The sequence below is a fragment of the Drosophila elegans genome, unplaced genomic scaffold, assembly GCF_018152505.1.
Source record: "Drosophila elegans isolate 14027-0461.03 unplaced genomic scaffold, ASM1815250v1 contig_814, whole genome shotgun sequence".
NCBI lineage: Eukaryota > Metazoa > Arthropoda > Insecta > Diptera > Drosophilidae > Drosophila > Drosophila elegans.
In genome coordinates this window covers 19,336,270-19,362,012 of record NW_024546167.1, presented here as the reverse complement: position 1 = coordinate 19,362,012, position 25,743 = coordinate 19,336,270, and the positions used below count along the sequence as shown (strand labels likewise).

The 25,743-nt window shown below is 36.9% G+C and overlaps 3 protein-coding genes across 4 annotated transcripts in view; 1 reads left to right on the top strand and 2 right to left on the bottom strand.

Moving 5' to 3' along the window:
• Nucleotides 1-25,743, bottom strand: part of LOC108134961 (receptor-type tyrosine-protein phosphatase N2) — a 64,576-nt gene that overhangs the window by 30,977 nt on the left and 7,856 nt on the right. For both annotated transcript variants that reach the window (XM_041710543.1, XM_041710542.1), the window contains one exon: nt 13,514-14,020. In XM_041710543.1, the coding sequence (XP_041566477.1) occupies nt 13,514-14,006 (493 nt within the window). In that variant the 5' untranslated portion in view covers nt 14,007-14,020. The remainder of the gene's footprint in view (nt 1-13,513; nt 14,021-25,743) is intronic.
• On the bottom strand, nt 4,896-5,823 carry LOC108147989 (bifunctional lysine-specific demethylase and histidyl-hydroxylase NO66). Its single transcript, XM_017274804.2, has one exon. The coding sequence runs from the start codon at nt 5,712-5,714 to the stop codon at nt 4,986-4,988; it is 729 nt and encodes a 242-aa protein (XP_017130293.1). The 5' UTR covers nt 5,715-5,823; the 3' UTR covers nt 4,896-4,985.
• On the top strand, nt 18,803-20,113 carry LOC108147988 (nascent polypeptide-associated complex subunit alpha). Its single transcript, XM_017274803.2, has one exon. The coding sequence runs from the start codon at nt 18,912-18,914 to the stop codon at nt 19,785-19,787; it is 876 nt and encodes a 291-aa protein (XP_017130292.1). The 5' UTR covers nt 18,803-18,911; the 3' UTR covers nt 19,788-20,113.

Sequence of the window (25,743 nt, the reverse complement as noted above, 5' to 3'; positions counted from 1 at the left end):
GAGAAGGGTGAAATATTTACCAATGCTTTTATTTATACAAAATTTCTCTGCTTTTGACGCGGTGAAAATTGGAAAATCGGAAAATATAATTCTTTGCTGGAGAGGAATCTTAAAAATGGTTTTTAAATCTTAAAAATACAATTTCTTACAACCTTTTTGGAAAAAAAGAGATTTGTCAAAGAGTAAATCTGCTTACAATTTTAATTATCTTAATAGCAAGATAAAAGTCACAAAAAGGGATCTTAAATTCAAAGGGCTTTAAGAAATTTAATTATTTAAACACAACAAAAGTTAATAACTGATTTACTAGACAACAAATTTCGAAAGCCCTTTGACTTCCTTTCAATTTGCATTCAAGACTATTTTATTTCAAGAACATCTTATTTCTACAAATGAAAGGCAGTTGAAATTGAAATGTTGCTATGGATACATTGTACATTTACCAAAAAAAATTACTTGTGCTTAGCACACAATTACCAGACCAGTCAGGATGTTGTGAGACATAAAAGCAAATTTTCCTTAGCCAGGATAAGGATAAAAAAGAGATGCGTTAAAGTCGCCCGCGGGGCACAATACTGGCGTTTGCGTTGACATTACGTGTCAATGCTGGGGCAAAACGAGGCGAAACAAGGCGAAACAACAACTGTCAGGGTAGGCGACACAAAGAAAATAAATAATAACAAAGGACATTAATCATGACAACGACAAGGCTTTTCCAGGGGACTTTTCCAGGGAATGGGGTGGTGCCAAATGGCAGGGCCAATGGCAAAACAAACATGATGCAAGTGTGCCACACAGCTCGTTAAAGGGCAGCATAACAAGGACTCAGGACGCAGGACTCAAAACTGGAGCCTTGGCGCCTGTTTATGCATTAAAGTCGCTCCTGCCTACTTGACTTGCTAAGCGTTTAATGCCATCGCACACATGCGCCAACAGAATGACAAACAAATAAAAACGCACCAAGGATGCATTGCCTTTCCCTCTGTATTTTTCCCCCTTTTTTTTAGTTTTTTTTTTGCCGCGGCTTAGTTGAGACTGCAGCTTTATTAAGTGTAAATAAGCGGCGGCATTTCACAGCAGCTCCAGTTCCAGCAGCTCCAGCGGGTCCTGCAGCCACATTCCTTTGAGTGGGGCATTCCTCTTGGCAGGACAAGCCCCACACAGATGGAAAAAATAGAGTGTTTTTCACACGAAAGAAGTAACTCTAAAGCTCAAAGGGATTTTTCGGGACCATATGACAAGCAAACCACGGCTTTGCATCTACTAGAACTCAAGTTTAAAAGCTAGAATCCTTTCTATACGACTTTAAAACAGTGGAAAAGTATTATATCAAGTATTTCTTTATAGGTTCCTATATATAATTTAAACGAATTTTAGGCTTACAAATTTATTGCATGTTATTACTATTTCATAGTATTACTATTCCATAGTAATTTTAAAAGCCTATTGATTTGTTTAGCACCCCCTATATTTAAGATGTAAATTTAATTTTGATACCTTACTTATTTGTAAAGCCTAAAATAAGTTTTAGTCATTTTCGAAAAATATTACGTTGTATATGTAATTTTTGTTCTGTGCAATTTCCCTCAACATGTTGCTGCCACTGAGCCGTTTTTCATTTTCTCTGTGACGCCGCCGGCTCTTTGATTTATGCGAACTCATTTTATTCATAAATTTTAAACACGTTTGACGTCGCTTTTTTTAAGGGTTGGGGTCTATGGAAATCGGAGGGAGGAATTTAGGAGGATGAGCTTGTCCTTCTGGTATGCCAACTGTCTCTGGCTTTTCTCTGAGTGCGGGTGGTGGTGGTTTCGTTGATTTATCTAGCCACATTTCTAAACAAATATTTCTGGCCTCAACCGACGCCAGTGACCCAAGCAAATTTGGCACGCAATTAGGCGGCTCCATGGTTTTCTGTTTCTAGTTCAACGTCCAGCATAAATATAAACTTTTTATGGCAGCCACTTTGACGCCTCATCCTTCGTCAGCCTAGGACTAATAAATTGAGTGCCACTTCTGACCAGGCCCGGAAAGGAAAGATAAAGTGTTTTCGGGGCAAGGGAACTCGGTTTCCATTCTGTGAGGCAACAAAAATGTTTATTTGTTTATGGTTCATCCAACAAGCGACTGCTGGATGTCAACATTGTTCAAATATGTGTTGAGTACCTGTCGAAAAATTTGTTTGTTTATCCGATAAACAAGATGTGAAGAGCTTTGAAAGGCATGTGCAATAGAAACCAAAAAAATATTGCCAAAAGTAAAGAGATGTGGTCGGTGACTCCTCAAAGTATGCAATCAAAAGTGACTGCTCATGCTTGAAGCTAAAGATTGTAAAGATTAGTTATATTGTCTTCAAGGCTGTATTTCATTAATCATTACTTTCAAATGTCGCCTTAAGTTATGAAATTAAATCCTTTATGTACTTTATTTTCTTTATTTTAGCATGCATTTATACAATACATCTGTCAGAAATTAATATGTCTTAAAAAAGTGAATTGTCAATAAACATAAACTTGATTTAAATTGGATAATAAATACTGATAGCTTATTTAAATTCCTTTTCACAACCACTTTTAGTCTTCAGCATCAAGACTGCAATTTATTTTCTTTTTTAAGCATAATGCATTTATTTAAATGAATTTGCCAGAAAAAATACTTTTTAAAATATAAATATTATTAAGTAGTTTATCTCATATTTTCCTAAACAATAGTTAAGCCTAAAACATGCTTTAAAAAGCTTATTTCCTTTATTCACCGATTTTAAATCTCTACTTTAGCAGTGTCTCTTGTGAATCAAAAACTTTAAATTTTCAGGCACACAGTTCCCAAGAGCTTTTTGCTCGTTCATTATCTGTTGTCTGTGTGAATGACAAATTTCCAATCTTTTTCACTGCTTTCAATGAAATTCCTAACGAACTTGCTTGTCTCATTACCAAGAATCTGCTTTGGTCATCTGCATCGAGCCGTGTTCAAATTACGCTTGAAAATGCGAAGGATGAGTTGGGCATCCTATCCCCAGTTTCAATTTAAAATGAATGATGACAGTGAGTGGCATTATTTTGTTTCAATTTGAATATACGTGTTCTCCGCTCAATCTTAGCATGATAAACATGCTTTCGGTACAGGTAAAATGTAGTCCAGTAAAGTCCGGTTGGCACATCAATTTTGCATTTCATTCATGAGGTCCTTTGAATGTGACCTCTGCCTTTTTCTCCACCTCTACCCGTGCACTTTCTGTGCAATTTATTAGAAATTCCGTTTCCAAAAGCGACCTGAAATGGACCTGAACTCTTGCAGGGCCAAAAGTGAAATGGAAATCGAGCTGCAGCAGTAGTTTGAAGCCCACGCCCACAATCGAATACGCATTTGGGATCCGAATCGAAATCAAAATTCCAAATATGACGACTGATTGCTGGCCTCGGGCTTACAGGTTGCCAGGCATCCTTTGATTCCCAGCCTGCGGCTTTTATGCTCACTGCAAGTCAGCAATTGCATCCTAAGTTAACCCCCAAAAGGCATCAGTCACCACCCCTCATTTCAGATGGATTTATGCCAAAACCAAACTCAATGCCAATGCAAATCCATTGCAATTGGCTTTAAAAGCATACAAAATAAACTAAATTGAAATGAAATTGATTGATTTATAACTACCGAGGAAGCCGAAGCAATTTCACAAAGCACCATTAACTTTATACCTTCAAGGTGCAAAAGCTTGTGCTGAATAAGAACATTTTTTATAAATAGCAATAAAGCAATAGCAGTTTTATGGAATAATTATTAGAAAATAAAACTATGTAACAAATGTATACAGATTAATATTTAAATTAAAAATTAAAAAAATAAAATAAAACAAAAACAAAACCCTAAAAGTATTTTAACTTGCTTAATAAAATAAATTAATAAATCAAATACAAATACAAATAAGTTGCAGTCATCGTCAACACTTTGCGATTCAATGAATTTTATGTGCAATTACTTTTCCAATTTGCCATAAAAGAATACACACAAATCTTGATTGCTTATTGCTTGGGCCACATTTTTCACCATTTTCCGGCCGACGTGCCCTTCATTTTCATTTTCACTTTCCTTCTTCCGTTCTTTTTCGCTTTTTTGGTTTTCATTAATGTTAAGGCAGCTTTTAATTTGTGCCCATTAAATGGGGCGTGGCAAGAGGAAGGGGGAGTTGGGGGGGAAAAATCGAAGGAGGGACACCAAAAATACAGGATTCGCTCATGAATTTTCATTAATTTGCGCAAAGTTTTTGCTCGACCGCCGTTGCTGTGTTGTACATGAAAAATTCATTAGATTTTTTGCATAAATTATGGCCACCCAAAGTACAACCGAACGATAGAAAACGGGCCAGCCCAAAAAACAACTGCAAATTATTCCGCAAACTTTCACCAAAACATTTGGCTGACAAAATCGCCCAGTTTATCGGTGAAGTGAAGGCAAACTTAGGTCAAATATTTGACACCACAAAAGTTTCCACCTGACAGCCCCCAGAGTCCAATTAAAGTTGCTTTTGAAAGTAGAGTCCCAAAAATGTCAAATTAAATATGACCTACATTCTCGATAGTTTATTAATTTAAATTGGCGGAATTATGTGCTATTGTGGTTAGCTCTAATGGTTATAATTGGTTTGTTTCGGCGCCACTTCGTAATGGAATAAACTGGAACATCTAAGGAGGAATTGCCAAAAGTTTCCTGGTTAAAGAAATCAGTTATAATAAATAAGTCAAGACACTTTATGGTTTTAAATCACACAGCTATCTTTAAAATTACATTTTTTAGTTCAAAAGCATCACCCAAAATTGGCAGCCAGTTTACTAAAAGTTCTTAAGTATTTTTAAGTATAAATGGCAGACAAGCAAGAGCTTTTAGTAAAAATAAGTTTGTTATCATACATATAATTTATTTAAGCTTCAAGGTCACTTACTAATTGTATTACAAAGTATAAAATGAGTTAAATAAATAAAGTTACAAAATTAACTCCTGGGATCAGCAAGCTTAATTGTGGTTTGTTTAATTTCTTTGGAGAAATCACCAGCTTTTAAGTTGACACTAGGTTTATTTAGAGGTTTTTGGTCTTCCGCACGTGGCGAGAGTGTCACTTTGTTGGCTATTTGACAGGATTTGATTTCTGATTTAGATGGCAGCTTTACTTCTTTGTTAAAAGGCAAGGAATTGCGAATTGGAGCAGCTACCAAGCCACCAGCCATTGTAGTTCGATGCTGAATGCGGGAGGTGGGTTGACTCAAGGACACGAGTTTAGTTTCCAAGCTTTTAGAATGCTTATGTTCTCTGGTAGAAATTTCATTACCTTTTTTTTTATCAACGAGACTGGCAGCCAGGTTTTTTTCACTCATTTGAGTAACTGCTTTAGTAGGTTTTGTTATTTCCCTATCATCATCTAAAGAATTAGATTCTTCGCTGCTTTCCTCCGTTTCCTCATCGAATTCGGTATCGGAATCATCCTCTGAATCGGAATAAGAGTCGTTCTCGGAATCACTATCGCTTTCAGAGTAAGAGTCAGTATCACTTTCCTCCTCTTTTTCACTTTCATCGCTGCCCTCTATCTTGGCACTCAAATATTCCTTCAGCAATTTGCGCTGATCCTTAATCGACAAGCTCATTTGTTTGGTCTTATCAAAAAGCTGGTTGGCCAAATCATCTAAGTTCGCAGGTGTGAAATTATTTGCTTTTTTGCTAGACATTGTCCTAGTTTTTGATACAGAAATTTGGTTAGTTTCACTGGAAATTTTGTTTTGGTATCAAAAAATTATATTCGTATAGAACAAGTGGCAGAGAGATAATGTGGGTTTTTAGTTGGGAAGTTTTCAGATTTCAATAACAAGGCTCCTTGGATGGTAATACCAATGGTAACATTATTTGATTTCAAATTTTTAATTTGGGTTATAAAATTATATTATAGTATATCCAAGTCTCTGCTTATAAACAATCATATTTCAGTCTCATGATCTTTTGCAAGAATTCATGACATACAAAAAAACAAATTTTAATTGTTCATAATTTTTTAAAAAGTGTGGGTTAACAATTGCGATCTCAGCAAACATATAATGAAGAAATATTTGATTTCTGACCCTAATTTGTTTGGCCCAACCACAAGCCAAATCAATTACAGTGGCGCCGCAAAGTATGCAACGCAGGTGAGGCAATTTATTGGTGCGGTCTCCGTTAGATAAATCAAATCATTAGCTCGGAGGTCACTCGAGCGAGCTCTGGGGTCAGGGGTCAGGGGTCACGAGGGGCAGGGGATTGGGTAGCTGTATTAATGCCAAATTAGAGACGCCCAATGGAGCGTGATTACAGCAGGCCAAACATCGCAATAGGAACACATAAATACACATTTGCCTGGTATGTATTGTGTGTTTTGTGTGTGTGTGTGTGTGTGTGTGTGTGTGGGGCCAAAACGCTTATTTGCGTATGCGTGGCACATAAAAATCCAGTTCTTATTAAATTTCCGCACGCCTACACATGTCCTATTTCTCGAATGGAATGGGTATTAACACCCCAAAGGCCCAACCCTTAACCCATGCTGGCAATCGAGAGCAGCTGTTGGCCCTTGTTCCCCAACATTTTGCTCAATGAATTTTGCATGTACGTATGTTTTTTACACTTGCCGCAGGCCAAGAAACACTTCCATGACTTTGGTTTCCCATATCTGTTTGACTTTGGCTTTTGTTCCACCTTCAAGGCGTGGGCGAAGTAAACAATATTAACATTAAATTAACATTTATTTGCTTTTGCCGAAGGATTCCCTCCCTCACCCTCTCCACTTTTTTCAAATAAATACATTTACATACATTACGCAACATGTGAGAACATTTTCTTGTGGGTTTAGTTTTTGCGCCCAAGTTACCATTTAAATGGTTCTAATGGTTTCGCTGCCAAGGGCAAGCATATAGAAAGCCACAAAATTGGGAACTTCAAACGGGCAAAGCCAAAAACAAAGTGGCAACAAAGTAATTGCAGGGATTTGCCTTGCGGCCAAATTGGGGGAAGAAAAACCTAGAACATTTTCCCATTTTCCAGGCCATATTTATGTGGGGGAAATAATACTCAAAGGAAAGACTAGCAACCAGTTGCCTGTTTTTTCCCTCTTTTTTTCCTTCTATTTTAATGTGCCAAAATCTACAACTGTAACTGCTGTGCATGGGTTGTCCTCTGAACAATTTTACGCATATTTGCACTCAAATATAACATATGTATATATATATAAATGTATATATATATACCGGGGTCGAGCCCAACGCCCAGATATTTACGATGGCACGTTAATTTTTATGACATTTTTTGGGCACCCTTCAGAATGCCGCCAGACAGCGATTTGGATTCCCATTATGGCAGCTTTACGATCGGGATATATATCTCAAAAGGGCACAAAAGTGCGGGCTAATAAACCTATTAAATTTGGTGATAAACGTTTGGGAGAAAGCTTGAAAAAACGTATTCAAATTCCATGTCATATTTGCACATTAAATTCTTTAAATAAAGAACTTATGGCTTAGCATAAAGATACTTGATATAAAAGTTCTTAAAATTATTGTTGGCTTACAGATTAAATTATAAACAATTTATGATGAAAATAATTGAAGTATTTTTCACCATTTTGTCAGCTTTTTATAGGCTGACTTTATATAATGAAAATAAAATTGAATTAAATTGTCTGTATTCATTTTCATTTTGTATTTTTCGCGATTATTTGTATTCTCTACTGAGCACCATCTAGTCGAGGCCATTGATTATGGCTACCAGTTTATTGTTATATTCCCTTCTTTGTTGTTCTATATTTTTATGTGCCTGCATCCTAACGATGATTACGGGTATTATTCATTAGCAACGCTTTTGTCAGTTTCCCAGCTGCTCTTTTCCCTGGCTGCCCATGATTGTCTGCAATTTTTCCTGCCAATTGGGAGCGTGGAAAATACGAGGGGACTGTCTGGAGTGCCTGGTCTGGTTCATTGGCCATTCAATATATTTTTTTCCACTCGATTGCTTATTTCAGGACCTCCGACCTCTTCGTTACTTCGAGATTGAAGCCCTGCCATGGGTAAAGTTCAGGTGGGCGGCATCTTGAGAAAGGGGGCGTAACTCATCTTGTGCCCATGTGTGTGTGTGTGCCCATTGTTTCCAGTCTTATCTCTTAATTACATCTTCATTTGGCCATGGAAAGCCTTCAGTTCGGAAAGTTTAATTAACTCGACAGGACATCGCATAATATTGGCCAGTCTGAAGTATTGATGAGTGTTCCGAACCGATACTGGAATCTTGTGCCACCACAAAATTGAATTGCCACTAAAATCTACTAAATATGACAGACTAGAGTCCGCAAATTCATTGATTTCAGGAAAGCTTTAGAGAGCACAGATAATGCTATCAAAAGGCTCACATGCCATAACCAGTACACACAAAATATTATTATTTCCTGTGGCCTGCCATTTGCACGAAATAAACAAAAATGTTTTTTTGACTTTTTTTTTATATCTATATCGATTAAATTATGGGTATTTTTGTGGATAATGTTTACGTTTATTGCTTTTGCTTTGACGGATTTTATATTTTATAAAAACATTTCTTTATGTATGCCTTAATTTAAGTTTAATAAAAGCCTTGTTGAAAAATTATTTTTTATAGTTTTATTAATAAAATTCCAATTACTTTGTGAAATCTTAATAAACATACCAGTTTTATAATTTTATAGTATCAATTTTTATTTGAAATTATTTTCTTTAATTTAATTTAAGTGAATTTTATTTAAAGCCACATGTGAAATTTTCATTTATGTGAATTGTATTGTATTGTATTTTGCTTTGCAATAAAATTCAAAGTATTTGTGAAATATTGATAAATACTTTGGTTTAATATTTCAATGAAATGCCTATTCAAAATGTTGCTATGCAAAGAGTAGACAAGGAATAAGCCCCAAGCGTTTTACTTTCAATTTCTGTCCCAATTTTCGGCAACCAATTTCGAGTAAAATCTCTAATCTACGCCAGCCCAACTGTTTTCCACTTAGCACAACTTAATCCCCTGGACGGAAACTCAAACTGAAAACTGGTATAAGTCTCTGGCTTATGGGACAATAGGGAAAATGAGGGAAAAGTGTGAGGAAAATGCAGCAGCCACATGCAACAGTAACTGCCACACTCACATATACTATATACTATGGTATAAAGTGCGTTGTGAGCCTGTCGGCAGTAATTGCGGCGCTTAAAACGACAGACAAGTTTTGGGCTTAGCTGCAAAGATGCAACTGCATTTTCAGTGGCATTTTCCTACGCTTTTCCCCACCATTTCCCAACCCAAATGGAGCGTACCAAAAAAATAGCAGGGGAAAATAACTCGTAAAAGTTCGTATTCAGTCGAGCGCAAGGATATCTCCTTCATCGAAAGGAGCCTTGTCTTCAAGGCTCAAGGCATTCCTTTCTGGTTCACTGTTCTGATACTCGATTATGTCGGCAATATGTTCACGTTAACAAAGCCCCGCACCCAGCAGACAGCAATTTGTTCCAAACGACTTGAGCGTGGCGCAAATTAAGTGCATTTTCATTAGTTGCAAGTTGTTTGCTATTTGCCCTCACCATTTGAGAAATTAAATTGACGTCGGAATCGGGGCGCTTTAAATTTCAGAACAGCAATTATTTTTCCAGCTCACATTCGCACTTATCCTTGGTTTGCCAGAAAAAAAAAGGAAAAGTATCAAACTATCCACTGGATAGCTTCAGTACGCAGTCATCCAATCTTTATGAATTTTGGCCATGTGCAAAGTTATGTGCCAGCACAGATAAAAAAAATATAGTAAATAAAAGCTCGATTTGAGTTTTATCTAATTAGGTTCTTTTTTACTATAGGTAAATATGAATGTGAACTTTTTTTAAATTATTAATATTTTTAACAAAAAAATATGTAATTCAGTATGCTATGTATTTAATATTATGTTTTTGTATTCAAAATTTTTACTATTCCATTTGTTTATGATTTATATGATATATAAATATGGAATTTAATAGCCATATATTTATTTTTACCTTTCCATTTCTTTTATCAGTGAGTGTAAAAGTGGAAAGAAACCTTGCTCCACTTTCAAACTGGATGACGAAGGGATCAACCAAATATTTGTGGAATGGAGTACGGAATACGAAAATCCCGACAGCCACAGGACGTCAGCAAGAGATTTTTCGGTTAAAGCCTAGGGAAAGAAGAATGCATACGTGTTTTCACCTGTCAGAGAAAATTGCACCGTAACTTTCTAGCAAGAAAAGTTTCAGCAAAATAACGAAAGTATACGAAACAAAAGACTAGCTTTTAAATCAAAAACGGCTTTAAAGGTTTCATTTAACATATAACCCCAAACAAATGGCTTTAATTTCATTACGCTTTGCATAGCGGATAAAAAAGCAATTTGCAGGGCTCTTTTCAAATTGCATCCACTAATTCAATAGAGAGCCTAGCTATATATCCATAGCTATATATCTCTGAACAATTGCGGTTTGTGTGCCAAATCAACCGCAGAGCATGATGTAAAGCGGCAGCAGCCAGAGGTTAGCCGCATTCCATTTGGCCGAAAATAGAGCGGCCACCGTGGCGTATACGCAATACGTAGGAAATTTTTCCTGACCTTTCTACATGGAAATTGCATTAGCACTGCATATCCATTTGAAATATCGTACTTCTCAATGCTCCGCTCTGTCATGGCAACGGCCAACTAATTAATAATGCATTCGCAAGCTGATTTGAAAATGTGAAAATGCGCGAAAAATGTAAAAACCAATTTCGATGCGAGATGACTTTTGCATTTGGCCTGGATTTCGGATATCTCGCTTTACTCGCCAGATTGAACTGAATTTCATTAAATGCAGAGATATGAAAACTATCTGGCATTACAGAAAGCTCTCACAGAATGGGTGCAAATATTTGTTTTTCAAATGAAATGAATAAATGCATAGGAAAATGCTGCAAAAGTTAGATGGGCCACTCCCATCTCCCATCTCCCATCTCTTCTCGTTGTCAGTTTTAATGAAGTTGTTTTTACCACTTGGCTGGCTGGCAAAGGTCAATGTGTTGCACAAGTCTGTTGCATGCAACAGGGAGCTCTCAGCCTGAGCCTCATCCACATCCTCATCATCATCCTCCATCTGCTGTTAATTAAATTTTATTGTGCAGCCATCAGAAGTTGCCACCATGAAATATGGCAACCAAGGCGCAGAAACAGGAGCATCAGCTGCTGCTAATGATGATGTTGCTTGTTGTTCGTTGTTCGCTGCTCGTTGCTAATTTACACACACACAATACACAACAATGTGGAGGAGCAGTCAACTGCAAAGCCAGGACATTTATCTGTTTGTATATCTGTACACTACACTTATATGTTAATATTTGAATTAATGCAATAAATTTTATATATAAAATTTCTCCTATTTATTTCATAGGCATTATTTTCAACTTAAATGTGATATTAATTTAAATTAAAAAATTATTAGATATTAAATTTTAGCCGAATATAGTTAAGTTAGTAACTAATAAAAGTTTTCATATTAAAAATTACTATAAACCGCAAGGAATGAAAACCAAAGCTAAGAATATTAAAAATGGAGCCTGTATTACGTGGATTTTCTTCTTTTTTCTAATTTTAAATTGAAATAAAAATACTTTATACATTAAAATCTACTCCGAATAATGTTCAATTATATAATATTAGCTTTTAAATAGTAAAAATCAAAGGAGAAATATATATAAATAGATTATGTAATACTTGGATTTATTGCTTTTTTTTATCAGTGTAGCAGGACAAGGGTGAGTGTGTGCACCTGCATCACCAATCAATAAATCCCAGGTCCCAGCTCCCCAGCACCCCAGCTCGGCAGCTCCTGTTGATTCTTGCGCATAAATGCATGGGCAGAGCTCCGTGGTTAACTTTGCATGTGGTCTCTGTAACGAAAGCTGCACATTTACATGGCCAACAAAAGCAGCAACTAGTTGTCGTCATGGCAGCATGGAAGCGCTGGTGCCCAGGATATGAGCTGTGAGTGCTGCGAAAACCAACCCCTGGCATCCTTGGCAGTTGATGCCGCCACATAACATGGCAACATGGCCATGAATACGAAGGGAACTTGCAGCGAGATGAATACGATAAGCTGGAAAATGCTTAGCACAGGCACAAGTTCAGTTTTCCGAAAGAGAAACTGACAGCTTGTGGTAGCCAATTTATGCTCGGTCTAAAATAATTACGAAGATTTAATTCCCTCGGATGCTAAACAAAAAGCATAACGTCAATCAGATTATGACATGGAAATCCTCAATGAAAATTTCTCGGAAATGCTAATTCGCAAAAGATAAAACGAGACTTGAAAGAGATGCATTTGATGGAAATAATAAACATTTAATCGCTATTTAATGAGTCCGACGAATAAACTATTAGCTCATTTAAATAATTTAGCAAGAAAAGTAAACAAATGTTTCGCAAAAATATTTTATTAAGCTAAAATAAATTCATTTGAAATATTCATAAGCCAAAAATGTTTTGTTTGATCGAATGTGCGAATTTGTTTTAAATATTTAAACAGGCCAAAACAGTTGGCAATTATAAGCTGATGCATAAGATGTATAAAAACCTCCTCTTTTAATCGCATATAAATGCGATTACTTTCACAAGAAAAATACAATTGGGTTTTGAAACTACTAATACAGTATGCAACAATATATTTAAAATCTTATTTCATCAGCTTGTTAAAATCGGGTGGAAATTTCGCCAAAAAAACAAAAACAAATCCAAGACTTAATTGAGTTTCTGACTTCCGAAAATCAATACCAAAAAATCTCTTATTTGCAGGTCTGTTTCATTCAGTTGTTCAACTGAAATCAACTCGTAATTGGCTTAAACGATATTCCCTTCACATCGGGGCCTGTTGCACTTTGCACATGATAGTTGTTTTCGTTGGGCAACAACTGTAACTCGTTTAGCCAGCTCTTTGGGTCGATTCCGGCCGTAGAGGCCATTTCCTGGCCCAAACGTGTAGCTGAAATGCAGAAAGCGGCTGTTGCACTCCCAAATTCCTCGCCCCGGCCAATTGGATTATGCACGGTGCAGGCTAAACTAGTTAAAAACATATTTGCACAGCTCCCAAAACTCTGGACATATACTATATATATATATGTACATGGGCCATCTTGTCGTATGGGGATCGGAGCTAAAAGCCATGTTACCGTGTTACCGTGTTGCTCTGCGTGGTTGGTTTTGTGCGTCAAAGTTTTAATTAAACGGGTTTGTGTTTTCGCCACAACACACAAAAAGTTAACGCAGGAGGCGTGTTAACTGGCCAGGGAAATCTAAAGACACCAGGGATAATTAACAATGTGTGTGCTGCTGCTCTGAAGTTTTTTTAAAAATATATATTTGTTCAAAAATATTTGTCTCTGCCAGTCTGCAACCACTTTCCACCTTTTTTTATGTTTTTAAAATTTTAAAAATGTATATTATTCGATGGACACTTACCAACATTGCCCTCCGCTTGCACAAGATCTCCATGGGTGGCGAGCAGCAGGATCAGCAGGAGGACTCCGAATTGCAGTAGCTTGGCGGGACGACTCAGTGCGTCCAGGCTGCAGCATAGGAGACCGCCGCCCCCCGCCCCGCAGCCCCTCACCTCGCGCCTACGAGCTCCTTCGCTGATCAAAAGGCGACCGCGGGCGGGGATTGTCGGCGGCACTTTTCGCTGGTGATGCAGTAGCTCGTGCTGGCGAGGATTTCTATAGTTCTGCTGGTGGTGGTGCTGCTGATGCTGCTGCTGCACTTGCTCCCTTTGCTGGCCAACCTGCCGATCCTGCTGCTCCTGCTGGTGATGAAACGAAGATCGCTGACTAGACCACGATTGGCATGCTCCCGCCGCTGAACCCTGACCTTTGGCTGCTCGTCGTGCTCGCTGGTGCTTCGGCTCTTCAGTTGTGGTGCATGGATCTTGCTGCCGTTGTTGTACATTGCTTGCCATGATAATCGGCACACCTGGAAGAGGGGGAAAGTAATTAATTAGCACAGCATAAACAAAAGGATTTGTATTTCAGCCCAAGGGCACAATTAAAGATTATTTCAGCCCAAGGGCACTGTAAGAAAAAGAAACCCCCAAACCACTTGGAAATGCGAAAATAAATCAGATAACTACATTGTAAAATGATATGATGTTCAAACAATATTTTGACAATATTATTATTGAGTTAATTCGACACACAGAAAACAGAGCATTAAAATTCGACAAAATGTGACTAAAATCATTTATTTAAGGAAAACGAAACATTTAATAAATAAAAATTTAAATTTAAATCCCACGTCTGCTTACTGAGTTTCTACAATTTATTCAAGCTTATAAATATTACTTCCGTTTTTTAACTGTTCACACATCAAAAAGTTTGTTCTCTTTACATTTATTTATTGAATTTTTTAAATGAAAAAAGCGGAAAAATCTTCCTTATTTTTCTTTTATGTAAATTTAATCGCCATTTAGCGTAAAAAAGTAATAATTTATGCATGAGTGAAAGTTGCCACATGAGTTGCTTTGAGTTAACCATTTTTTACCTTGCAATTTTTTTAGTAAGACCAAAAATAACTTACAATATTTTTTAGGCACTTGTTAAACTATTTTTAAACTGTAGAGCATGTTTTCCCTTGTATGAACATTGTTTTTAATAACTTTTCATTTTCAATTAGCCGAAAACCCGCATTTTCCTTGGCAACTAAAAATGTATGCAGGAATTTAAACTAATAACCTGGAGCTGCTACTCAGAATGGGTGGTTTAGCAAAGTACACTGTAAGTATCTGGGGTGGCTCCTTATTGTTGTTACCGGAAATTAGCAATGTATATTTTTTTTTGGGGGGGGGGGGAGAACACTGTTTGCCTCTTGTGGGAAATTGCATTTTATTGTGCCAGGGACAAGTTTTCGCTTTTCCGGCATTTCCATATTTCATATTTTCACACAATGGCGCACAAAGGCAAATTTAGGGGCGAGCAGGTGGGAAATGGGAAATGGTTTGGAGCGGAATCTTTGTTGTTGTTCGAGCACATTTATGGCACTGCAGTTTCCTGTTTATTTTTTGTTGTTGTAAATTCCTCCTCTTTTGCGAGGGTTCACTTTAGCCTCCGGTGATTTCTGCTTCCAAATGCTTAGCGTGTATTTCTTGTTCTTTATATGGTAATAAATGTCAGACGTTGGGAAATTGATTTTCCTTACCGCAGTTTCTCTGGGTCATTTGGCGATAAGCGCTTTAGCCTTGCTCAAGGTTGACATATTTGGGATGGGGATAATTTCAGCCAGAAACCGCCTACAAAATGGGATTCCAGCTCGTCAACAGAATCGAAAATATGTGGCAGATTAAGCCCCCGAAAAGAAAGAAACGTCCAATTATCGAAGGAAACTAGATACCAAATGAAATGGCCTGTCAACTGGTAGCCAACATGTTTCCCTTAAGAAAACTAGTTTACTTTTAAATTACTAAGAACATCAATCAAGAAGTAAATGCCTCTATCTGTAATAAATTCAAGTTTCTTGAAGGAAGTATTAAATTACTTGCACATTAAGGAAAAGTTACTTCCTTCCACATCGAAATACAATAATTAAATACGTTCTATTTATAAAAACATAAACAAATGTTAAGCTATTACTGTGGTTGATAGTAAATAACATAAAATATATAAATTAAAACATGAAAAAAGAATGCCAAAAGAATTTGTACAATTATTTCAATTATAACTTCCGTTATTAAAGTCACAAATATAAGGATTAAGCTCCAAAAAAGAAATCAAATTCAAATTTTCAAAGGAAACGGGATAACAAATAAAATAGCCTGTCGACTTGTAACAAATATGTTTATTCTTAAAAACAGCTTTACTTTTAAATTACTAAAAACATCAATCAATAGGTAATCGCCCCAATCTGTTATAAAATCAATATTCTTATTTGCGGTTTCCTGTACAACTTGCTGACTCACTAACAAAAACAGTAACAAGTACAAACAACAAATCAATAATGTAGGGACCTTAAGATTCCATACTATTCCGAACTAGTTTCTTCAGCAAATTGTGCTGACTCACTTATTGTAATAAAATTAAGCCAAACACAAGCATCCATCAGTTTAGAAATTCATTAGCAGGCAAAGGGGATGGTTATACGAGACGATATAAATGTCTCGGCTAACATCTCAATTACGGAAACATCTTTAGTTGCAACATGTCTTTAGACATGGTAATATGATTTCAATCATTTCTCGAAACATGCATGATTAATGTGTTACAGATTTCTGCCCCCCGGTTTTTCTAATGGACTTGGGCATGATGTCTCCTTGGCCTCGAGATTGGGTTCATTTTTCATGCACAGGCCGTGTGGCGAAAAACTAAACTCCAAAGCCAAGACTTAAGCCCCAATAAGTTGGATGATGGGCACCAGATGACACCGCACCGCAGCACATGGTATAGGGATAATTAATCATGGGACGAACGTGCCAGGACGGCCAAAAAGTTTCTCTGTGTCCCCCCAAAAAACAAAACTCAACTGAAGCGAAACACACATTGGATCGAATCGAAGCAGAAAGTTAAAAGGCCAGCTAGCTCTTTATAAAACCCAATGCCAGTCCACAACTGGCAAAAGGGAATATCTGATTAGTTGGCCTTTTCAATTCAATTAAGGTGACAGGACAGACCTTGCGGTGCAACATCCTTTGGGGTCCCTCTCCTGCTACTCTACTCCTACTGTTTTGCCTCCACTGAATAATTTATGCAACTCAATTAGGCGTTGACCTGCGATAAAGTTTAATAATTGCAGGCGGCGGCGCTCCCTTCTTTTGCTCGCACTTTAATTAAAAGAACCGAGCAATTAAAAACGCATCATCGGGCCGAGCACATCGAATGGCGGAAAAAAACGAGGGTTGGTTGGGCAAGGCTGGCAAATACTTTTTAATTAAAAAAATATATAAATGGTTTCCTTCAAGAAATTGTTTTATAATAACAACAGTTTTATAACAAGTTTTTCAATTTTTGGTGTAATAAAAATGGAACTTTTGATTTGACAAAATTTTTTTTCAAAATTGTTTTGAACGTTTTTCAAAAAAATATTTTAGGTTTATAAAAAATTTGTATATTGGTAGTCCAATCAAAACTGTAGTTTATATCCTTTTTAACTATTTATTTTATAAGAATTTAAAAATAAAAACGAGTTTCAGTAAACCGAAAATGTTTTAATTATGTTAATGTTCCCTAAGTAAAATATAGGATATAAAAAACAAGTCTTATGATAGCATTATTTATATCTTTCCCCATTGGAAATATCAAAGTGCAGACCAACTTATATATACATACTTTTTTCCCAAAATCGGAATTAAGTTGTTCGAATTGTGCTCTGATTTTTAAATAAAAATTCCGCTTTGAGCAAAAACCGGATCACGATTCCAATATACCTTTAAACGCGGCAACAAAAAAAATGGAATCGCAATGTAAATGTAATTTCCTGAGCGAGCAAGGTGCGCTAATGGGGCGTGGCACTTTATTTAATATATTTAACAGCAAACCGTTGTGCTTTACATGCAAACAAGGGCAGAGGCACATCCACAGAACCTGTGTGTCCTCTAGAGCCAAAAAACCGCAGAGGGAACCACTGGAACCGCTTTCGCTCCACGCAAACCGTGTTTTTGCGGCACCTCCTCCTCGAATTTAACTGCCGACAAACCGCGACCACGACTGCAATTAAAATGGAGGAAAATAGCTCCAGATGTGATGTGCCTTTGTGCTCACCACATCCTGCTCCTCCGCCATTTTCATTCCCATTGCATTTCCGGTCTTCCACTTTTCCCGCGGCGACACGCGACTTGTTTGCACATGCAAATATTGCCCACTGCTGCACTTTCCACTTTCTCGGCTTTTTTCAATTGGCTTTGTCAGACAAAAATATTCCTGCGAGTGGCACGTCTTAGCCATGGCTTTCCAATAATCAATTTCAATTGAATTTGTTTGGCGTTGCCGCAAAACTTTTATTACCAGCAAAGTGAAAATTTCGCAAGCAGATGTCATTTTCGGTTTGAGAAATAACACCGGTTTTCGGTTTAAGAAATAACACCAATTTTCGATTTGAGAAATAGCAGCTATTTTTCAACATGGAGCTGCTAACTTTTTTTAATCCGTTTCCGTTCTGCACCGAAAAATATCGATATCGATAGATTTGGGCTGACCTGCTCTGTACGTTCAATCTTGTTTGCTTATCCAGCAGTTGAGTTTGACTGCCTCAATAGCAATTCGTTTCAGCCTTTGACTTTCAGTGGCCACTCATTGCATTATAAACTTTTGTGAAAGCAGCAATTTATGTTGCTTATTACGCTTCGCAAGCAACAGCTGCTTGGAAAAGTTAAATTGTTTACAAAGAGCTCTTGGGTGCGGACACGAAATATACTACATGGAAGATGCAATGGTTATGGGAAGAAAAATAACTACTAAACGGTATTAAAATTTAACTTTTTCATCTATCCGAAAAAAACCTTAAAAGTTTTTTATCGAGTTGCCATTTTGGAATACGGTGACCGAACCAAAACTACTGAAACGGATCTTTTCGAAGTTTGACGATCTTTGGGTTAATGTATTTAAAAAAAGTTAATTTGGATGATATATTAAATCGTTTTTAAACCGAAAATAGCCTATTTACACTTTAAATGTTTTACATCGAAGCAATCGATACCATCGAAAGATACATCGATAACTTGATCTGTCAAACGAAATACGTGCGTTTACCAACACTTTGAAAGTTTCTCGAATATCCGGTTTTTTCTGTCAAATCGCCTCACGTGCGTCAGCATCGCTTGGAAATTATTCATAAAACTTTTTTGTGCGCAAATCCCACGTTTATATTTTATCCTTTTACGATGGGCAAGAAGCAAAAGTTGAAGAAGGCGGCTCAAATGGCGGCCAAACTGAAGGGGGAGATCAAGGCTTTGGATGAGGAGGTGGCCGCCAAAGAAGCAGGATCTAGAGGAGAATCATCAGGAGCAAGTCCTGGCTGCAGTGCCAAGAAGGAGCCCATCAAAATGGATTCCAAATACCGCAAGAATCTCAATAAACTGATGTCCCTGGCCCAAAAGTTGCCCGTCAATCTGCTGGCCCACATGGAATGCCCTGAGGAGCCTCAATCCTCCAAGGTCGAGTCCAGCGGCTACGATGAAGAGGAATCCACGGACAGCGATGACGAAACCCCCGATCTGGTGGGAACCCAGGATCTGCAGGACAAGCTGGAAGGTCTGTCCAGTCTCGGCCAACTGGCTCTGCGATCCGCCGATTCTAACAAGCAATCACGTGGCGAAAGGAAGGCTCGTCGCCTGCTCATGAAGCTGGATCTCAAGCCCATGGAGAATGTGTACCGGGTGACCATGATAAAGAGCAAGAACATCCTGTTGTACATCAACCAGCCGGAAGTCTACAAGGTTCCGCACTCGCAGACCATCATCTGTTTTGGCCAGATCCGTGTGGAGGATCTAACCAGCGCAGCCGCCACACAGGCTGCCGAGCGTTATCGCATCCCAATTGGCGAGGATTCCAAAAAAGCGGATGCCACCGTAGCCAACGATATTGACGATGACGATGACGACGGGGAGGTGGACGAGGAGGCTGCCAAGGATCTCGATGAGAAGGACATCGAACTGGTGCAGATGCAGGCCGCCTGCTCGCGAAATAAGGCCATGAAGGCACTGCTGAAGAACGGCAACGATGTGGTCAACGCCATCATGGCCCTAACTATGGGTTAATCCACGTACCATCCAAAGACCAATGCACTATGTAAACAAAATTTTAAATACACAAATTGCACTTAAAATTCCATTCTTGAAATATAACACATTCAACGCATTCACTCTTGTTATATATGTTTTCTGTGCGCTAAGCTTTTGATAATTCAAATATTTGTAAACCAATATTCCGCATACACAAATATGACTATATGACTGAGACAACAGCTTAAACTCACCATGTAACAAACAAAATTTATAAACTTTTATTAATTATATATGTCACGCCATCCACAGATTAATGCACCATGTAAACAAAATTTTAAATACACAAATTGCACTTAAAATTCAATTCTTTTGTCTGTTTTCTGTGAGCTAATATTTTCTTAACTTAAATATTTTTAAACCAAAATTCCGAATACACAAATATGACTGAGATAACATGTTTAAACACCCCATATTAAAAACCAGATTTATAATTTTTAAAAAATTATACAATATTTAACAATAAAGATATTGCAAGAGGAAACTTTATAGAAGTCATAACAACAGAATTTTAAAAAAAGCTTTTATTTTATGGCCTTAATTGTTGGTTAAGTCCTTACATTCAAGTTTTTGAATGCAACATGCAATTGCAATTTTAAACACACAATTTGCACATAAAATTCAATTCTTGAAATGCAAAACATCTTAAGTACGTTTGATGTGGACAAAGCCCTTCCTAACTGAAATATTTGCTTACTTGCTTAAATGTACAACAAAAAAAGATTTTGATCCCGTAACTAAACAATTTTATTAAAACCCTAATGGGTTTTTTTTATGATGCTTACTTTATTATAATCTTGATGACATGGAAAACAAAAAATATGTTTAAGATTTTACTACACCGATTTCTTGCCTTAATTTGTTATTAACTGATTCTAGCTTACTAGTTTCTTGTTTAAAAGTTGCAAATGAAAGAAGACTTCCAGTTCAAGCCTTAAATCAGGTTTTTATGTTTAATTATCAGCACCACCAAGAAGAGCGATTTCATATTTTCCCAAATTAGGGTGACAAATCTCCATTTCATCCAACAATAATGTTTCCGGTAAACGGACATTTCCCCATGAAAGTTACAGCTGCACATTTCCTATTCGATTTCAGTTTTATTGGATATTGTGTTGCTTTATTGAGTCTGAAAATAAACCAAACCAAGATAAATCCTTGTAAAGGAAAAATACCGACAATCAACTTGTTTCACAAGCACAAAAATTTCCGGTGAGCGGAACATATTGCATGTATAGTAAAATTCGATTGCCGTTTTGATATTTACCAGTGAATTTTAATTTATTTACATGCAAAGAAACGAGAGTTATTGGCAAGAAAAGGCATTTCCTGTTTTCCTGAATATTTTCCGTGATTGAGCGGAAGTTTTCGCAGTTGAAGCGATTTTAAATCGGATACAGACATTTTCCTTTGAAACTTTGAAACATTCAAAGGTTTAATTTTATTTCCCGATTCTACTTCATTTTTCTCATTTTAATTTTGACACAGTAAGGCAAGTGAAAGTTTTCACTTAAAGGCGATTTTCGGATATGCGAAGCTTGGCTATTTCCTTTTTATTTGCTCTTCCATCAGCGCTAGACTTTTTGCCATGCCAATTTTCCTTTCAGGTACTGTCATTCTTGGCCATTTTCTTTTGTGGCGGAAATTTAATAGCTTCTTTCTTTGCACCGCTGACACTGCACTTTTGTTTATTCTTCACTTAGTTTTTAAGCCATTTGGCAAAGTCTCTACCAGTTCTCAACTTGGATTTTGTATACTTTTGCAGAGGGTATTATAATTTTAGTCAAAAGTTTGGAATGTTTATTATTAAAGTGCATTATATGTATATATGTTATTATAAATAACATTATATTCTTGATCTACACAGGCAAAATCGAAGAAAATAATGTAAAAAAAGATGTTATATCTTTGCTGTTTTTCAATTTATACAAATATATTGTTAGATATTTATAATAATGGTTTATTGTTTCAGATTTACGGTTATACGATTTTATTTAACTTTGACTTAACTTCTTTATTTGAAAACATATACGCTTTAAAATCAAAATAGAGTCGTTTTAAGGAATATTTTATTTTTGTAATAGCTTCAAGTGTATATAGTCTTCGGCTTTCCCAAGTTTGCTTCATTTTTTGTTTGTTAAGAAATTTTTGACGATGCCAGGATTGCGTTTCTACTTTTTTAAAAGGGGAAGAGACATAGTGAAGTGGCTGCTGATGACGTGACTTCACAGGACCTTCTCCGCGGGAACTCACTCAATTAAAAACGGGCTTGACTTTTCCACAACCAGACAACAATACGCAAAATGCCACTTAATAAATAGCTGGCTCTAAACTTAATTTTATTTAATTTGCAGCTGTCGTCAGCAGCCGTAAAAAAGGCTTTAGTTTTGCATTGTGGGCGCTCGCACGTGCTCGCTTTTCTACTTTCCACCGGAAAAGTGGCACTGGAAATGGAAACTTTGTACTATATATACGCCCGTGCCATTTACGTAGTGTGCCAGTGAAAAATGCTTGTGCGTGTCGGTTACGAGTGGAAAGTTTTGGGGGAGCTACGGAATTTTCCTCCCAGCCGGAAATTGATTAAGCTGGTTTCTTTCCTTTAATCAGCGGAATTGAAGATGCTGCCGAAATACAAATCAGTTGACAGTCGCGGCAATCGACAGGCATCTGGGCAGCACAATTTACTATCCAATTGGAAATGGTACTTTGAAGTAGATACTTCCCGCTCGGAGTACGGCTGTTTCATTTCCGTGCTGACCAAATCCCGGAAAATGCGGCAACAAATACGAAAGTTGTAAAATGCTTAATAGCCCCCACTCAAGTCTGGAATAGAATTCATCAACTACAAAAGTGAACTTCCCAAGGAAAAACTTTTGGTTGATACACAATAAAATGTTTAATAATGTTTAACGTTTCGCTGGGCAACTAGATCATAATGAAATTCTTAGTTACAATAAAACATTTTGATTCTTGAATATTTAAATCTGAACTCAATATATTTAAGTGAAGAAAATAAACTTTAAATATGCTTTACTTTTTTGTAATTTTGTATTTTGACTTTAAAACATTTAAATTAATTGTTTTAGTATTTAAATATTTATGTCATATTAAAAGTCATAGTATGCTCTTAAAAGTATTTCTTACTGTTTAGGGGATTTATTAAATTTCTTTTCTCTAATTTATAATAACAAAAAATGTATCTTTCTTGTGTATCTATTTTTCTTCAGTTGTGTGTACCTATTAAATTCCCATATTTTTTATTGTGTAGGCTTAAAGACTTCCTTTATCTGAATGCCACCTTCTGTTTCTGTTTTACAAGAATTTTCTTGGGCATAAAATGTTCTTTTGGTTTCCCCGACATTTCCTTGGCGCTTATAAACTTTCCCTTTTTGGTTTTGCGGCCAACGTTTGGCTAACTGTCCCGTTCGCCTGAGAAGTTTTTCTTTTTCGTGGCTTTTCATTCACTTTCAAGTTGATTTGGGTTTCACATTTCGGTGCGCATTGCTTGACCAAAATCTGCAAGATTTGTCTTCAGCATTATATTTCTGGCTGGCTGGATCTGCCTAACCTACTTAAGACAGGGACTCAGAGTGGGGATTCCTTCTGGCTCAGTTCATACACATACAGCTGCGGTCATAACAATAGTAGTGGGACAATGTAAAGTGCTCAAAAGAATTCCATTATGGCATACGACCACTTTTCTATTATTTGACTATAAGGTTTACTTATCAATAAAGAAATGAAAAAAAAATACATTGTTTTAATTTTCCACTAAGAAAGAAAAGTCTTCTCTTTAATCCTTTACTAAAATCGTTCAATATGTTTTGTTATTTTTTCAAGTAAATGTTTATGAAATTAGCTAAATACTAAAATATTTGACCTATGATAAATGTGAACTTGTATATAATATTTGCCTCAGTTAATTAGGAACATTTACTTGGTTTTAACAAACAAACATTTTTAACAGTTGTTTTCAAACTTTTTTTGCTTGCCATTTACATAAGCTGGAAAAATACTATTATTTCGACCGCCACTGTACATATACTGCTGAGCTAATCATGACGCCGATGATGTGAAGTTCCCCTCTTTGGGACTGACTTTTTCCGCATTCATTTCCATTCCGTTGGGTTAAATGCTGAAAGCCGTGTTGCCTTTGGCTCCTTGAAGTGTTTGCCAGCTCTTTGCCATTCGATTTGACGCCTGTGTTTGGCTTCGACTGGATGGGCAAAAGTGGGTTTCTAGAGGCAGCGCAGGTGTGTTTGCCAGCACTTAGGAGCTCTTCGGGGCTCCTTGGGGCTCTATAATTGTGAATATCGAGAGCACCAGTGTGTTGAACAGGGAAAAGCGCGTAAAATAAGAGTCAACGCGTGCGAGTGACTTCCTTGTGGCAGGTGATTTAAGGCCTCGAAAGGCTCGCATTTCCCGGCCTTTGTGTAATCGATGCTTGGATCCCGACTAAAGGATAACAAATCGCTTTCATCCTGGCTTCGCTTCCTGCTTCCTGTGCACAATGTGTACAATTCGCCATCTCCACAAACACAAACACACAATTCATAATTCCTTTTTATTCTGGGCCAGCCCAGCGTGAAAGGCATTTCCGCCGCCTCTTCAAAAATATAAAGGACCCTCTATCCAAAAAAGCAATTAGATAAACTCGCCAGCTGGATTCGGCAATTGAAAGTGGGCGAAAGTGGAAAATTGCGGGGGCCAGTTGTAAGTGGCAGGACAATTATGAGAGAGAGCAGGAGGAAGGATTGAAAAATTCAACATTTCGCTCGGGTTAGAGGAATCAGCGTGGAATTATTCTGCTAAGTGCCATGAATTATGACTTAATTCTTAGGCATATAAATGATTGTTACGAGACTCAAAAGATTATAATTTTAGAATACAATTTTCTACGCTTTTGAAGCCAAAGCTTAAAACATTTATCCAATACATTATAATAACTAATGGGATTGCTAGGAGTCTCATAGAATTGTATTTTTAGAACATTTCCTTTTTTCCTAGTCAAAGTAATTTTCTTTTCAAACTGAAATGGATTTAAATAAGGAAAGTGTTCTAGATATATCCTTTCAATATAGCATACATTTATCAACATATAAGATTGTTAGTACACAACCTTTTTTAAAATGATGACTAAATTAGTTTATTGAATCGTTATTTGAAAACTAAAGGAATCGTTTACATATATTCTATACTAATCTCCCCAACTTGCTTTTCTAAATTGCAATTGTTTTACACAATATCACATCCATCCTTATTGTTTGAATCCGTTTTTGTTTGGATTTAATTGTTGCAAACATCTAAACAAGGTTTTTTGGTTTTGTGTCAGGTATACAGCATCAGATAAGTTATTTTTGAAGTTTTATTTTCATATATTTAGCATGTAAGGCAAATTGCTTTGCCTTGGCATATTGTTTTCCATTTCAAGCTGAAAACTTTTGGCATTTTACAGTTTACCTCTGGCCCTTTTTTGCTACCGAATTTCGGCATCACAGCAATTATAAGCTGCCTAGGGAATATTCAAGGAATTTGTGTTGGGTTTTCTCGAAAACTGAGTTTTTCTTTGTGAGAAAACCCTCTTTATGGAAAAGCTGCTTATGTTTCAGTAGAAAAAAAACGCCCTGTTTTTCCCCCTTCAATTTTACTGCATGCAGTTAATAAGCACATTTCCGTTTGCTGGAATTTATGTGCCATATTTTATTCAGATTGCGCTTCATAAATGCAGCTGATGAAAGGAGAGCAAAGGTTATGGATAATGAACCATCCAGCCATCCAGTACTGGGGTAGAGAATTTCCAGCGAAACTGATAATGTTGTTAAAGTGCATGCGGGGGGAAGAGAAAACTGAGGGCTGTGTGAAATCAATTTCGGGAAAAACAAATTGCGCAGCTCAGGGAAAAGAATACTGTTGCATTCTTTGCTTTTATTAT